The sequence below is a fragment of the Octopus sinensis genome, linkage group LG16 (assembly GCF_006345805.1).
Source record: "Octopus sinensis linkage group LG16, ASM634580v1, whole genome shotgun sequence".
Taxonomy (NCBI): domain Eukaryota; kingdom Metazoa; phylum Mollusca; class Cephalopoda; order Octopoda; family Octopodidae; genus Octopus; species Octopus sinensis.
The window spans coordinates 27778438-27795660 of NC_043012.1; the positions used below are offsets into that span (position 1 = coordinate 27778438).

The 17223-nt window shown below is 37.4% G+C and overlaps 1 protein-coding gene across 1 annotated transcript in view; it reads left to right on the top strand.

Moving 5' to 3' along the window:
* LOC115220281 (nuclear pore complex protein Nup205) overlaps nt 1–17223 on the top strand; it is a 222260-nt gene that overhangs the window by 148245 nt on the left and 56792 nt on the right. Inside the window, exons 22-30 of the mRNA XM_029790391.2 lie at nt 612–755; nt 5079–5183; nt 6774–7021; nt 7319–7510; nt 12999–13230; nt 13779–13877; nt 14094–14251; nt 15603–15794; nt 16054–16169. Coding sequence (XP_029646251.1) covers nt 612–755; nt 5079–5183; nt 6774–7021; nt 7319–7510; nt 12999–13230; nt 13779–13877; nt 14094–14251; nt 15603–15794; nt 16054–16169 — 1486 coding nt within the window. The remainder of the gene's footprint in view (nt 1–611; nt 756–5078; nt 5184–6773; nt 7022–7318; nt 7511–12998; nt 13231–13778; nt 13878–14093; nt 14252–15602; nt 15795–16053; nt 16170–17223) is intronic.

The following is a 17223-nucleotide window of genomic DNA, read 5'->3' on the forward strand; positions in this document are numbered from 1 at the left end:
ACCAACTACAACTAGGATTTGTACCGCAAATGCCATAAATGTCTACTGTTGTGGCAGTACCACCACCACCACAATACGAATGTAGAAGCCATTGTCACCACCACTGCTGTCAACCTACAGCAAGCCATCCACCACCACCACCTGTATCATGACATCTTTGGCTAATGACACCGTTTTTGGGGAACAACTGTGGTTATTACAATCACTGGACAAAATGGGGTCACTGCCCATTCAGCAATATAAAGTCAGGGTCTACATAAATGCACATCTCTAAAGTGTATTCTTCTGATGATGATGGGCTTCTGTGCCTGAAATATAAAGGTTTTTCAACTTCCCTCTTTGAATTGTTTAGAAGCTCTCCTCTTTTCATTTTGGTTTATTCATCTTTGTTATAAACTAGCCTTTGACCAGCATTATGATGTCTTCAGACATAGCAACTGCCAGTTAATGAAGCACATGTTGAATAAATCTAAAAAAATTATCTTCAGACTTTTTTTATTTTTGCTTATATATATATATATAGTGTGTGTTTGCATATACTTGTGTGTATTAGTATGAGCATATATAGATATGTGCGTGTGTATGTATATGTATAAAATTGTTTTTTTTAGAAAGCCCTTTGATGAACCAGCAGTCTTGGCTTTTGAAAGCTATGGCTCTAGAATTGCGCCTGACATCCATGAACAGACATCGCTCCCACACTCAGCGCTTAATGAAATTACTGCTTGAAGATGTTGATGTTGATCACATTTCAGGTAAGTTCTTTGAATCATTTAATCAAGTGTAATGATTTTGAACATTTCTGTAATGTGACTAGCATTCCAGATTTTTACTTGCTTAAATGTGCTACTAAATAATACACCTGATCATATTTCTGATTGTTTACTGAAATAAAATTGCCAACATAGTGAAAACAGTCAATACTTGAATTTAATATTACCCCTGAGCATTGTTTCATTGATCATAGATGTATTGCTTCTCAGAATTATAGGGAATTTGTATGTCACTCACACTAATGTTTTGCTTATTTATGTGTAAGTAGAAACTCACAGTACGAGTGCACCATTGTACAAGTAATTTACTGTACAAGCTAAGTCTAATGTGAATTTTTGTCTTGAAGTACAAGTGGAAATTGGCAGTACAAGTGAGTGAAAAATGGATGTAATCCTGGTATTCTATTGATTTGATGAGCTAGCCTTCTATACCTGCATTATCTTGGTAAAATGTACAATAGTACTAGGTAATTTATAACATATGCACTAGTGGACATTGTAAAACAATTCGTTATACACTAAAATGAATTATTTCTCAATGATGTTGGTTATGAATGCATTCATCTCATGCCTCCTGACTCTCTTTATATTCTATATATGTATGTGTGTGTATGTATGCACACAGGCACACACAACGGGCTTCTTTCAGTTTCAGTCTGTGAAATCCACTCACAAGGCTTTGGTTAGCCTGAGGCTATAGTAGAAGACACTTGCCCATAGTGCCATGCAGTGGGACTTAACTTGGAACCATATGGTTGGGAAGCAAACTTCTTACCACAGTCATTCTCACACCCATATATTGTTGAATATTTCTTCTTTATGAGCATTAACTTTAAAGCTGATGCTTTCTGCACACGTGTGCATTATTATTGACTTTGACACGTGAATGCATTTAACCTTCCATATGTAAAAAGCGAGTTTCTCTCAAATCATACCACTCTTTTTTTTACAAAAAGAGAAAATGGAAAAGCTCACTGATAATACAATGCCCGAAAAAACATGTTGGTCAAAACTGGAATCCTTTTGATCCTAAATCTTCTCAATAAAGGCTGATTTGGAGGTAGCAACAACTTCAAAATAGTTACAACTTATCATCTCTCAAAATAATAACCCTTCCTCTAATTTCACATTAATGAATGTCTCAACAATCCTTGCTAACTAATTCGATTTTATTTCTCATCACACTTTCTTTTGTACTTTGGGCCTTTTTTATTTTAGCTAATCACCTCAAACAATTCACGCAGCTGATACACCTCTTCAACCCTCATGACTACACATTTATAACATAACCAAAACAATACCCCAAAAGCCAAACTCTCTAGAAAGTTTGTTAATAAAAACACTGTTATCAACAAAGACTGACTTCAGCTGTGTCAGTCACTAAAAATGGTTGGTAAAGTTACCTGTTAATGGACTTCATTTTAAATGAGTCTGACAACTCATTGCTTTCACCAACACTTTATTTACGTAGATTGAAACAATGACAAAATGGGTCTTCAGTATACTTGAAATGTGAAGGAAAAGATGATGGATAATGAAACACATGATGTATGGCTAATTGAATGTAATGTAATAAATGATAATATATATGTGTGTTTAGTTATAATCCTCTATGGCCTTCCAAAATTTTTGGAGGGAAGGAAAGAAGACTGATAATATGTTGTAAATGGTTTAAGAAAATAGGATAATTAACATGAGAGACAGTTAATTAATATTGATGGTGTTATGATCAAGGAGCAATGTGTCAGTTGTGCATCAGGCTTTGCCAGTTGGGCGAAGCTATGAACGGGGCAATTGCTGGAAGTGGGATCAGTTGCATCAAACAAGGGCCACTCTTGGAGGCCAGGGGTGATGTGTGATCATAAGGCTTGAAGGGCTCTTGTGGTACAACCATTGGTGGCACAGCCTGAGGTAGGTGAGGCAGTAAAGGCAGGGAAGTTGGTGTGGTTCTTGGGGTAGGTGGTGAAACACATTTGTGTCACCCTGATGCATTGAGTGTAATGCCTGGAGGACCTGCATGTGAAGGGCGGTAAGTACGACAACCCTGAAGCTAGTAGTTCATTGAAGCTAGTAGTTCATCACAAAACTAGTAGTAATGCCGCAGCTCTGGTGGGACTTTGGAACAGTCTTCTAGGAAGCTGTATTCAATTGCATCCGTGAGTTTGGTCATGCTTGGGTTGCTAGTAGTAGTAGTAGTAGTGTGGACCATGTCCCATGTTACAGATTGGACAGTCTCAGTGACCGTTGAAATGTAGTTGTTGTGAGAGCATGTTGCAGTGTTGTCATCTCCGGTAGAGCAGATGGTTGCTAGGAAAGACTATGGCTGAGCAGCTCTGTTGGATGGGTCATGACAGCAACATCGTCTGGGGTGGGGTCTGGTAGTATGGGCTAGCCAACATGGTGGCTTGAGACAGCGTTAGCTGTTGCATGCCGAGCACCTGGTACATGAACAATGCTGAAGTTATGCCACAGGATTTTTTTCTTTCAGGTTGCACAATTGAGGGTTCAGGATGTTGTCCAGGCAGCAATCACCAAATACTTTCAAGAGAGGTTTACGATCAACTGTAACAATGAGCCAAGGGTGAAATGGTGTCCAATGCAGCGGTCACTGCCAGTGCTTTCCCCTCTACTGGTGCATAACGAGATTCTATCACTCAAGTAAAGCTGCTCCCAACCAGGGTGATTTTCCAGCCAGATTTGCAGCAAAAGAGGCAGAGGAAGGGCATGCGCTATGTGTTTGGAACAGCCAGAAGCGCAATGCCATCTTTGCTCCAGTCAGTGGCAAGACAAATCAGCTTGGTTTTGTCAGAGATCTCCACACCTCTTTAGATTTCAAACAGAACCAATTCAGCTGGTCTGTCCATACATACCGGGAGCCTGGCTTGAAGAGTTCCTGGAACTTCCACGAGATTTTGAGCTCTCATAAGGAGGCGAGTGTAGGTTCCATCCAACCGCCTCTCAAGCTTCTTTGATAACGTCCAGGTTTCTGAGCCATATAGTAGAATTGGTTCGACTGTGGCTTTGAAAATTTCAAGTTTGAAGTCTCTACCTAGATTTGATGATCAGATCTTATGCATGTCATTACAGGCTGACTAGGCCATACCCTTTCTAGTTAGAAAGTCTTTTCCAGATGATGATATGTATGACCCAAGATATTTGTAATCAGAAACCATATTTAAGGGCGCATTGTTGAGAGTATGGATGATGCAATCACTGTTGGACAGGCACTTGTTTATGTATTCAGTCTTGGCCTCATTGAGGTAAAGACCTACACAATTTGAGGTTTGTTCAAGAGATTGTAAAAGAGACTGGGCATTGGAGAGAGAATCACTGATAAGAGCAATGTCGTCAGCAAAGTCAGTGTCTGTCAAGTACTCAGCTGGGTGTCTGGAACTTCTTCTTGGTTTTATTTCAAAGCCCTTGCCAGAGATGGTATCAACTGACATACGTAGAACATAGTCAACGACAATGATGAAAAGAAATGGGGCGAGTGTGTCTCCCTGCAATATTCCGGCTTTGATTGAGAAAGATGATGTTTCTCCTTCAGGGGTTAAGATGGTTGAAAACGTATCTGTGTAGAGGACCTTGATGGCAGAAATGATTTTGTCTGGTATCCCATAGAGCTTAAGGATTTCAAACATCTTGTACCTATCTACAGAGTCGAACGCTTTAGAAAAGTCTACAAATATCATTGCAAGATCGCGATTAAATGCTTTTGATTCTTCAATAAGTCTGGAACCATATGGTTGGGAAGCAAACTTTTTGCTCCACAATAGTCTGTCCATATATGTGTTATTTACATTCTTAAATGAATCTTGACTTCCATCAACTCGTATTTTGAAAACATTTACCATACTAGCACTAATTTTTCTTTTCATGAATACATACAAATAAAACCTTCAAACTTGCTACAAATCCTGAGCCTTACTATTTCAGATAATTTTCATGTTGTGTCACAATTTATGCATGACCTGAGGATTAAAATGGGAATTCTATTTGAGAGGCAATCTTTTCCCCTTCTTTGTGTTCATGGTGCACACATTTGCTTGCCAAATTCTTTTTAAAAGTGTTACACTTTTGCTGTATTTTCTGTGTATATGTTTTCTCTGTATACCTATATAGCTAATATTATTCAGGTTCAATGATCATTTACAAATAATTTACAATTTTGTATTTCAAATAGCTTTTGGCTATTTTTATCCTTATCGTTTTTCTTTGAGAAGTAAGAAAAACTTGTTTTCCTTGCTCTCTAAGTGGCTTTTTGTTAAGCAATATTCTTAATATAATTTTATTTATGATTCTTAGTGACACAGGCGTATGGAGCAGAAGAAAATGATTATAGCACTTATGGAGGAAAAGAAGCTTCTCTATCGCAGTATCCAACAATTCCTTCGAGCTGTTTCATGACTGGTTTGTATCTGTTTTTCTTTGCTGACCTTTTTTCATGATGATGATAATGTTGACAACAACAATTGACATCAAACATCCATCTTCCATGCTGGTGTGGGTCAGAAGCTTTCTGGCAAGTCTCGGGTTGTGCTAAACTCCAACGCCAGGCTTGGCATGTTTTCTATGATAGGACACCCTTTCTAATGCCAACTCTCTTATAGCTTGTACGGGGTGCTTTTATCATGCACCAGCATTAATGAGGTTGCCAAGTAATTTGCAAGACAGAAAAAGCCCTAAAGAAGGTATGAAGCCCTCAGGGTATTAGGGAGGGTGTGTTGTAACTGGGGAAAAGATGAAGATGGTGGTGAGCAAACTCAAAATACAAAAAGAGGATACAGTCAGTGAATCAGGTGGGGTTGGGTAGTTTCATAAGAATGTGAGAGGAAAAATGGAGGTAGAGGTGAATGTATTGAGTGATGAGCAAGGGTGGAGGCCAGTTGATGGGAAATATCAATATGGAGAGAGCTAAGTTGAGAGAGAAATCTGCAGCTTAGGAAGGTAAATGAGTGGGAGCAATGGAGAGGGAGGTGTGGAGTTATATATGGGTGTCTGATGTGGGTGAGGCATGATGATGGTGGATATGGGAAGATGTTGAGAATGAGAAGTTATGAGGAGTATGGCAGAGGAGAGTGGTTATGTGAAGGCAAGGAAGAAGATGACTAGTGAGAGTAGTGTGGGAAGGGAGGATAATGAGAATAAGAGATGGAAGGTTCTAAGAGGTTAGTGGTGGTGCAGAGGATGAAGAATAATAGAAGTTGAGTCTGCTCTCAAGTGATTTTAGCTGCTGAGTATTGCCATAGGATGAGGACTGGTGGAAGGCTGGGTGTCAGGGGAATGAGGTGCGGTGGTAGAGTGTTTGATGGGTTTGCAAGTTTACGCAGAATGTATTTAGGTTGTTGTTTTTGCTGTGAGTTTTCTTGAGCAGATTTCCAATCATCTTGATCCTTTGTTATCTCCACTGTGAGGCTCAGCATCATGTGCTCTACCTTTGTTTCCACAACCCATGCCTTCCTGGGTCTCCTTTTCTACAAGTTTCATCCACTTCAAACAACCAGCATTTCTTTACACAGCTGTGCTCATCCAATGCATTACATGACCAAACATTTGCATCACAGAACTCCAGTATCCTTGTGGATACATATTCATGCAATATGTGTTGAATGGATTGAAAACATATGAACAAATTACTCAAATACATGTTGGGATAAGACAAACTGAATAGGAAAGAATGTAATTTTCAGCTCTTCTTAATTTTGCAGCAGGTATGTTTATATAGTTGCAACAGGTATGGTTTTGTTATTCTCATTATACCCACAGTTTCTTGTTCACTTTCATTATAATTTTTGTATGATAATGCGGTTACTATTTCAGTCTAAATTCATTGTTCTTCTTACTGTTAAACTTAATTAAATGATTTAAATGTTTTCACATTTTGAATATTCCAGTTCGAAAATGCCATATTTATGAACAGTTCTAAGTAATTCATTGAAATATCCACATATTTTAAATCCCTAATTTTAGTTCTCAGAACTTTTTCTCTTTTCTTTTCAGGTACTCAGACAAGACGCAAAATTTTACGCATATTAGACTCTTTAGATTTCACTCAAGCCTGCCCTCAACGTTGTCCACTTCAATTTTTTGAAGAAAATTTGATTGAAGATGTCATAAAATCATGTTGCAAAAGGCCTAAAAATGGACCAGCAATATGTGATGTCAAAGCCTTGCGCCGAGTTCTTATTGGAGAAATTAGCAACTTACAGGGCACAACTCTGGCAGGACAAAGGAGTTTAATTTTAAGGGTCAGTGCTGAATTTTTTAAAATCAGTTATAACATTTGTTGTATGTAGTCCAGTGAGTATAAATATGTCAGTGACGTAATGAATAAGATGTTAAAATACAGCTTTGCAAATACTCATACACACAGACACATATATTGCACGTTTATATGTATGAATGTTAGTGTGTATTTATGCAGGGAATTTTATGAAATTCTCTATTTTATTTAATGTTCTCAGTTTTGCTTGCCAGTTATGTTTGTCTATGTGTATATGCACCATTATGTGTCTAAATATATTCATTACCCATTTATTTCTCAGGAAGTTGAAATCATCTTGGAACAGGTGGTCTCCAGCAATGCAGTATATCAAAGTCTGTACTCCAAGTATGTAGCTTTTGAGGCTTGGCGTCAGGTGACTGAAGTTTTGGTAACTGCTTGTACTCCTGATTTATTGGACAAAGAGAGTCAACATACTCTTTTGTTTGAATTATTGCAAGACCTTCTCATTAAGGTAAAGATACTATTGATATTATGTTCATTGTTACCTTACTTCATGCTCTCTATTATTGCATTCATTGGTTAGCATTTGGAAGGGCCTCCAGCCTTAGAAACCATGGAGCTCAGGCAGTTCTTCAGCTGTCCAGCTCCTATCAAACTCTCCAACCCATGCCAACATGGAAAACAGACATTAGATGATGATGATTGTCATCATTAACTTTTAAGTCCTATTATTTCTGTCTCCTTCCAACTTTTTTTTCATTTTAGGAAAAATTTGTAGAAATTGTTGTGTATCTATTTTGTAGTCAAAGAAGATTTTCGATACATTTGCAAATAATGTTTCCTGATGCTTAAATTTTATCAATTTCGTCTTAAGATGTGCAGATTAAATACTCTTTTGTAACCAACCTGTTGGAAACGGCTTGATAATTTTCCTGCTTTATTTTTACCAACCCACTCAGAACTGCCCAAGATATGAGGTGGTATCAAAAAATTCCTGGACTATTTCATGAGGTAGTGTGCCAAATGGCATCGCTGTATTTACTTCACAAGTTGTGAATTTTTTTTTTTACGATCATATGTATGCTATACACTGTGATTTTGTCATGGACAGGAACAAAGCGCTAACATGAAATTTTGCATTAAACTTCTGAAGTTTGCTACAGAGGCTTTGGGCATTCTTTGGTAAGCTTATGGTGACAAGGCAATGATTTATACACAATGTTTTGAGTGGCATGGGTGCTTCAAGTGCAGAAGAACATCTCTGGAAGACATGCCATGAGCATCACCCCTGGAAATGTGGTATTATGCATTGAGGCTTCGTCCCCCAGTACCAGACTGTCAATTGAGAGTTTTACTAGGATGTTTTGAAGTGTTTGTGGGAAGACATTCGGCAAAAGCAACAATATCTCTGTAGCACAAACAATTGGTTTCTTTACAACAATGTTGCACCCTGTCACTAGATGTGGAAATATCCCTTGTACAGAAATGTGTTTAAGCATTTAAACCGGCCATATCCGACCAGATGTATTCTGCCTGTTTTATGTTCAAACTGGCCAGATCTGGTCTCTCACACCAACCTTACAATATTGTTTTAAAAATTAACAGCTACCTCGTCAAAATCTTATAGCTACAAGATAATGCATGATTAGTTCAAAACAATGTGGATAAAAAAGGATTAATTTTGGCAGAATAATGTGAATACTAAAGGGTTAACCCACGAAGATGCATCTATAGGCCTATTTAAACATGCCTTTGTATACATATAGATATATACACTGGACTGTGTATATCCCTTTCAGAGACTGGTAGCTGGCAATCTAACAAGTACTAATTGATGCATACAAAAGTAGCATAGTGGGACAGTACAGGAATTAAAAAACAAAACCTTAGAAAAGCATCAAAAGATAATAATCAAACTTTATGGTTCCTTGCTTTCAAATTAATGATAAATGATCTAGAGTAAAGGTGAAAGCATAGAACTTAGGATAACTGATAGATCATCACTATCTCCATTTTAATCTAAACAGTACTATCTTCTAACAGAACCTGATTATCATGACCAAGAGTTGTAGGTGGAGACACCACCCTTAACTTGAATATTATATTCTCTACCCTCTTCTTATGTTATTTTGAATTAAAAGTGTTGGACTGACCCTTTTTGTTTTAATTTTGTCCACGTTTGTTCCTTCATAAGACACACCCACCAGTTGATGGATAGGTATGACCTTTTTGATATGTTTTTTTAAAGTTTCTGTGTTCCTTTATCTGTGACTATTGCAAGAATTGCTTAATGATTGAATAGAATGATTTAACTAGTGTGTACTAAATACTTCAGTAAAATACTAAAGTCAGTAGATCTGGTTTACAGAAACAAAAAATTTAACATCTAAGGAAGCACCCACGTTGAAATGGAGTTGAAAAAATTTCAAATTCATAAGTATTAAGAGTAATCTTAACTAAAATCTTTTGAATATGGAAAATTGTTACCTAATAAATATGTAGGGGTGCAGAAACATGTTGTGATGCATTAATAAAGCCTATGAATTTCCATCCAAAAAATATTACTGTTATTATTATATTTATTCTAAGCTGAAAGGAGTTCCACACTGTATAACCATATCATTAAATTACCATGATAGATGGAATTAACAGGCAGTAGTGGATGAGAAGCACAGGAGCTTTTAAGAGCACATTCTGGGGCTTTTGTCCAAACAAAACTAAACAGATATATATATATATATATATATATATAATATATATATATATATATATATATATATATATATATATATACACACAACAGGCTAAATGTTGTGATTATTGTCTCAGAGAAGGCTGGTAAATGAGAGAATGAAGTTGAACAAAGATCAATAGAATGAAGGTGGCAATAATAGTAACTAATAATACAATGATAATAATTCACAGTACATGCAAAAACCATTGATATGCAAGCTTGTCATTAGCAATAAAGATTGTAAAAGTAATATTAAATTATGCTGGTGATCAATATATCAGTAAGCTTGAAATACAAATAGAGATAAGGTGATGGGTGTAGTCGAGAACTGAATTCCTATATTAGTGATAATGCTTGAAAAAAAGCTGTTGATTGAAGTCTTTTACAGTGAGAAATGTAAGATGACTGAACTTAGTGTAAAAGCCAAGAAGGAATGAGCAGTAGGAAGAAAGAGAGATGTGAATGGCTAAAGAGTAAATGTTGAAGGCATTTAAAAGAATAAAAATATAGATACATGTACTTACACATAGATACATATACATACATAGATATATAAGTAACGGAGAGGCTCATAGCCCAACTAATTAATGAGAGGGTTAGTCTAGATGTGATGCAGTTTAGTTTTGTGCTAGGGAGAAGCACCACTGATGCTATACTTCTGGTAAGGCAGCTGCAGAAGTACCTAGCCAAAGATAAACCTCTGTACTTGGCTTTTGTTCATGTGGAGAAAGCCTTTGACACTCCCTTATCTGGTGGTCAATGCAGAAATTAGGGATAGATGAGTGGTTGGTGAGAGCTGTACAAACCATGTACAGGGATGCAGTCAGTAAGATGAGGGTTGGCAACAAGTATAGCAATGAATTTAGGGTATAAGTAGGGGTTTACCAAGGATCAGGCCTCAGCTCCCTCCTGTTCATCATAGTCCTCTAGGCTATAACAGGAATTTAAGACAGGTTGCCCCTGGGAGCTCCTGTATACTGATGACCTTGTTCTTATAGCTGAATCACTATTAGAACTAGAAAAGTTTCAGGTGTGGAAGCAAAGTCTAGAATCGAAAGGTCTTAGAGTTAATCTAGCAAAAACCAAAGACTTAGTAAGTAGGAAAGCAGACAAATCACTAATGCCTTCAGGTAGATGGCCCTGCTTGATCTGTAGGAAAGGCATAAATAGAAATTCCATAAGATGTACCTGGTGCAAACTGTGGACACATAAGAGGTGCAACAATATCAAAGGAAGGTTAACAGGGAAAAATAGTCTTTGTGTAGAAGGTGCACAGGTACAGTAAACACTGAAAATGTACAGAAAATAGACCCCATCAAATGCCAGTGAGGTAAGCTAGAAGTAGTTGATAGCATCCATTATCTAGGTGACCAAGTTGGTAATGGAGGTGGATGCTCTGAGAGTGTAGCTGCAAAAATAAGAATAAGCTGGGCAAGTTAAACATGGGCTGTAACTGTTGAAGACATGCATAAACTTGAAAGAAATGAAGCTGGCTTGCTTCACTAGATGTTCAGTGTCAGTGTGCATGTACGATATAATACATATGCGTTTTGAGAGAAAGGCATCAGATGTGGTGTACAGGGAAAACAAATGCATTTGTATGGTCATGTGATGTGTATGGACAAGGACAGCTGTGGAAGAAGTAGATCCAGGAAGACTTGGAATGAGATGGCAAAGCAGGATCTTCAAATGTTGGGCCTCATGCTGGCAATGACTAGTGACCAAGACCTTGAGACGCATTAGAAAACCCATCAAGCCAAGTGAAATCATAGTCATGGCTGATGCTGGTGTCATGTGACTGGCACCCATGCTGGTGGCACATTATAAGCATCTTTCAAGCATTGGGCTTCACAGAGGCAATGTAGCTGATGCCAGTGTCTCGTAACTAACACCTATGCTGGTGGTACATGAAAAGCACCTTTCAAGTGTTGGGGCCTTGCAGAGGCAATGACAAATGACCGAGACCTTTGGCAATATTCTGTGCCTGAGGAGAAGACCCATCAAGCTAAGTGAAACTGTAGTTTTGGCAGATACTGTTGTCATGCAACTGGCACCTGTGTTGGTGGCACATAATACCACCCATTGCACTTAGAGTGGTTGGTGTTGTTGTTATATATATATAATGTATTGAGTATTAAAGGAAGTAGTGAGTACTTAGTATGAAAGATTAAGAAAATGAGAGAGACTGAAAAAACGTGTTAACGATACGAGATACTTTATTAGACTGCCGTTGTTGTACAAGGTATTTGTTGTGGCGGGAAACTTACTGAATGTCCTTGTATCAAGGGAGACAATGGGCAACGTTGATTGTTCATGTTTGTTGTGATGATTACATAACAGTTGGCATTAGGAAGGGCATCCAGCCACAGAAACCATGCAAAGTCAGACTGGAGTCTGTGCAGCCCCTCAGAGTGCCAGCCCTGCTCAAACCATCCAACTGATGCCAGCATGGACAACGGATGTTAAATGATGATATGTCATACACATTTACATGCACACACTTATGTGTTTGTGTCAACGATTTCATGCTTCTTGCTGTCTTTATAAACAACCTCCCTATCGAATGCAGGCTGTACTCTGTGTTTATAGTCAACCATGAAAGCATGTCTGGGCTTCTTGGCATGACATGTGCAATTCTTCTAAACAAAAGAGGATCATAACTATGTCCAGACTATTTGGTTGCAGGTTGGCAACTGTGGGGGCATCCAAAGTTTAGCCTGATATATGCAAGCACGACAAGGTCGACTTTAAAAACATGGTTATGGATGGATGGATGGATGCATGCATGTTTACACACATGATGGACTTCTTTATTGTTTCTGTGTATGAAATTTTGTTGACGTGGAGAAAGCCTTTGACAGGATCCCCCACTCTTCTATCTAGTGGATAAATGAGGAACTAGGGATAGATGAGTGGTTGGTGAGAGCTGTACATTGATCAACTTGGGCCACTAGTAATCTTATTTTCTCAGTTTAAGTCGTGTAGTAAAGTTTAAAAAAAACTCTCCAAATATTCTTTGTGAAACATATCACTTTTAACAAAACTATCTATGCAGTCTTTTATAATAGTTCGATTTTAGATAAACATTTGTAGTGTTGATCTCTCTTTTTCAGTTTTATTCTGTAGGTGTCCTGTCAATTTTGTGTTCCTTATAAAATGTTTGGATATACAAGAGTGTAAAGATTCCAAAGTAGCATGAATTGCAAAGTTATTGTTTGGTTATATACTACTATAAAATTATTTTTGCCCTTGTTTGATCACACAGGTAGCAGATAATGATGCACTGCAAGAACTTACTGCACCGGTTGCTGGAGTTATCCTAGTGGTGATGGCGAATTTAAGGAGGTGCTTTTCAGCTTCAGAATTCTTTACTAGTCATGAAGAATTACAACAAAATCATTCTCTAACACCTTCAGCAAAGATTGGAACTCGTACTCTGTTTGCAACTTCACTACATATTGTTTTGAAAGGCCTACTAGATTACATACAGAAGTCTTGTAAGTTGACAGAGTTTCTTTTCATTTTATTCTTTTACTTGTTTCAGTCATTTGACTGTGGCCATGCTGGAGCACTGCCTTAAATGGTTTTAGTTGCAGAAATTGACTCCAGGACTTATTCTATCAGTCTCTTTTGTCAAACCATTAAATTGTAGTTAACATACCAGCATCAGTTGTCAAGCGATGTTGATGGGGGTGAACACTGGCACAATAACATACATATATACGGCAGGCTTCTTTCAGTTTCCGTCTACCAAATCCACTCACATGGTTTTGGGTAATTCAAGGCTTTATTAGAAGACACTTGCCCAAGGTGCCATGCAGTGGGACTGAACCTGGAACTGTGTGGTTGGGAAGCAAGCTTCTTACCACACAGACATGCCTGCACCTGTTGTTAACTTATCCATTGCTTATATATCTTATTATCATCCTGAGAGTTGCCAACATAGTTGTTCAAATAGCTTTTTCAAATTAACACAGTATTTTAGAGTAATATTCCATTTTGAGTTTTACTAACTTGAATTAATTTTTTGCTTATTTTTATATAGGTGGGAGTCAGCAGAAAGTGCGAACATATTTATATGGTTCCCTTCTTTATTATCTTCAAATTGCACAGAAATCTACCATACCTAGTTGGTTGTCTTCAGGTTTGTTGAATACTTTTTGTTACTGATATAGTTTAACATCATTGAGTCAGTGGCTTAATTATCTGATTGCATATACATAATAAGATTCAAAGTTCCTCCTCAGATATCATTTTCATTATAGAATGTCAAAATATCTTTGTATGTTTATGTTAATAGCTTTTTATAGAGGTAACTGCAGAAATAGATGTTGTAACTTGTTTATATGGCTCTTTACAGAAACCGAGGCTTTAGGTGTTGCCCAAGTATTGGTTGCTTCAGGTGAAGGAGAATTTGACAATTTATCCAAAGAGAATTTGTCAATTATTTTATCATATGGTGATTCCTTACTAGAAATAATCTGCAAAGATATATGTGATGGACATAATGTAGGAAGAGTAAGTAGACATTTTTGTTCATTTTTTTTATAAGAATTAAAATTAGTTTTGATTTGAGAGATAAATCAACATTGCCTTTCTTATATCACAGAAACAAATTGAAAGTATGTGTTGTTTTTAGTTTATGAATGAATTCATTGGATGACCATGTCAAATTTATAGATTTTAATATCTCATACCTGCATATGCCTGTACTTACAGCTATATTTGCACTGAAGGTGTAGTTTCTATACTACAGGGTGGCCATAAAGTCATGCACCATCCTGTAATATGTGAAATTGCTAACATTCTCTTTTTTATATCTTTTCACAAATGCTCATATTACTTACAGACCAATCCTCATTGGATGGGGGCAGATAATCAACAAGGTGAGAGCAAGGTAGTGGTGTGGTGTAGGATTTGCCACAATCAAGTAATTGGACCGTTTTATTTTGAGGGCTCTGTGACAGGTGATTCATATCTGGACATGCTTGGCAACAAGGTGATGCCTCACATGCATTCACTTGGAAGGGGAAATCCTGCCTGGTTTCAGCAGTAAAGGGCTCCACCCCATTATGCATTACAGGTTTGTGGTTTTCTTAATGAACATTTTCCAGGCAGAAAAATTGGCCTGCTCGGGCGTTGCAGACCAATTGTATGGGCACCACAAGTCACCAGATTGAACTGCCATGAACTTTTTCTTTTGGAGCTACATTAATTCCTATGTGCTTTCTGAAAAGATTCGTGACCAAGGACAACTTCAAAGAATTGTTGAAGTGTGTGAACAAATCAATGACAATGATGAAACACTTTTTTATATTTATAACTACATTTTGTTTCCTGTTCTCATTGCTCTTATCCACTGTACCACTGCATGTACGTTTATCAGTGGCAGTAGCATCAGAGATATGCCAGGATTTAAAGGAACACAAGAAATTACTGCAATACCTTTAGTGTGATGCCCTACGGATGAACTCTTTAACATTTTCATTTGAGTGATTACCAAGTTCTACCTAGAACCAGATGTTCTGTAGGCTACCTTGACCGATCTTAAATGTAAAGACAGAAGCAAAAGGATATTTGGTACATTCATGATAATCATTTCCATTCAAAATGTTATGGGTCTGTACTTTTTCTCACAGCATGATTCATGCTAACGTATTATTTACCAACTTACACCTTCCCAGTGTTGTTCTTCATTTACACCTTTTTGTTACCTATTAAAGTGCAACTGTCAGTTAAAGATATTTTCAAGAGAACTTAACGATTATGGATAATCTTTAAAAGTCCTTATAGTTTATTAAGACTCTTCTACTACAATGTCTGTGAGAGTTATATTAATATTTATGCATAATCTTTCTGTGTTTTACAGTTACTGGCTCTTTCACTTCTGGATTGCATACTTTCTCTGGACAAGAGCAATCAGTGCTTGAACTTCATGATCTCCAAAGGTTATCTGCAACATCTTATTGATGGCATTCTTACTGATGATAGTCACTTGCAAAATCTTTTAAACCCATCAGTGGAATCTTTAAAGCATCTTTACAGTTTTGAAGGACGTATGGTAAGTTGTTATTGTAGGGTAAAGCCATTTTGATAATGAGTATCCACTTCACACTTGTTCATTGCATACACATTTCTGAAGTAGGTTAAAGAAAATTGAATCAAGGATTTGTTTAGTCTCTGTAGTAAATATGAATTAATTATTTAATTTATTTGATTAGTTTCTGTAGTAAATATACAACTGTCATGGGGCTCTTTTTACAGGGGCTCTTCATTTCATTTGTTAAAATTCTGAAATTTATACTTTATATTTATTTTAGACATTTTGCAGTCGCGTGGCATCATCACCTGCTGGAGCATATTCATTACTGCGCCATGGTTTCATGCAACGGTTAGCTGAATGTGAAGTGTTCTCTATGCGTCCAGAGCATGAAAGGTAGTGCACACCTCTTTATGCAAGGCATCTGCAATTACATATATATATATAATTTCATTGTTAATATCTATGAATTTGTGTACAATTGAAAAAATTCTCTTTACATTTCCATCTAGAATTCATGGTTTGAGAGTAAACTTTATTTTTATGCAAGGAAAAATCTTTTTGAGTGACAAAAGAGAACCTCGGAAGATATAAAAAATTATTTTTCTTGTTCAAGATATCTACTGTTTTACTATGCTCACATAATTGTATAACCCTCTGTTAATGTGCTATCATGTATTTCTGATAATTGTTGCTTCATTATTTTCTGTTAATAATGCTATTGAAATTATTTAGTTGTAATAACAAACAACATACTGATTCTTAACCCCTTGACGCTGGTATTACCCGAAGCATGCGAGACACTGCTCCGTTTTTTTTTTATCTAAAGAGGCCACACAAACGTACAAGTGCCAACAAGCTCGCATCTGTTTACGTTCACCGTTACAATAACATAGCCGTCGTACATTTACGTCTACCGGTTTATGAAAACAAACTATGTGAAGCTATTTATCATAATATGATATACAAGAGTTATTCTGCTCAAGTTTAAAAAATAGCTTGCGTGTGGTACAACTCAAAACACGGTATTATGCAAAAGGACACATCACAGTCCAGACAACGATATCTGGTTTCGCGCTTATGGTGGTGTGAGGTGCATACAACACATTTCCTTGCCGGATTCTGCTTTTTGTTCCGTTGGCAGTATGAAACGTGGGAAATGTCCTTATCGGTTCAGAAGCCAGTTTGGAGTCGGTCGGGCGTTAGGACATCCACGAGTTCAGAAACTTCGATAATTTCATTTATCAAAGCCTCGCGAAATGCGAGTCAATTTCTTCGCCACCCAGCATTTGCCAACGTGACCGTAGCCAGTACCGCATCGACTGGTCTCCGTGCTGTGGGCACGTAACAAACACCATCCGATCGTAGCTGTTCGCCAGCCTCGTCTGACACCTGTGTCAGTGGCACATAAGAAAACACCATCCGAGCGTGGCCGTCTGCCAGCCTCGTC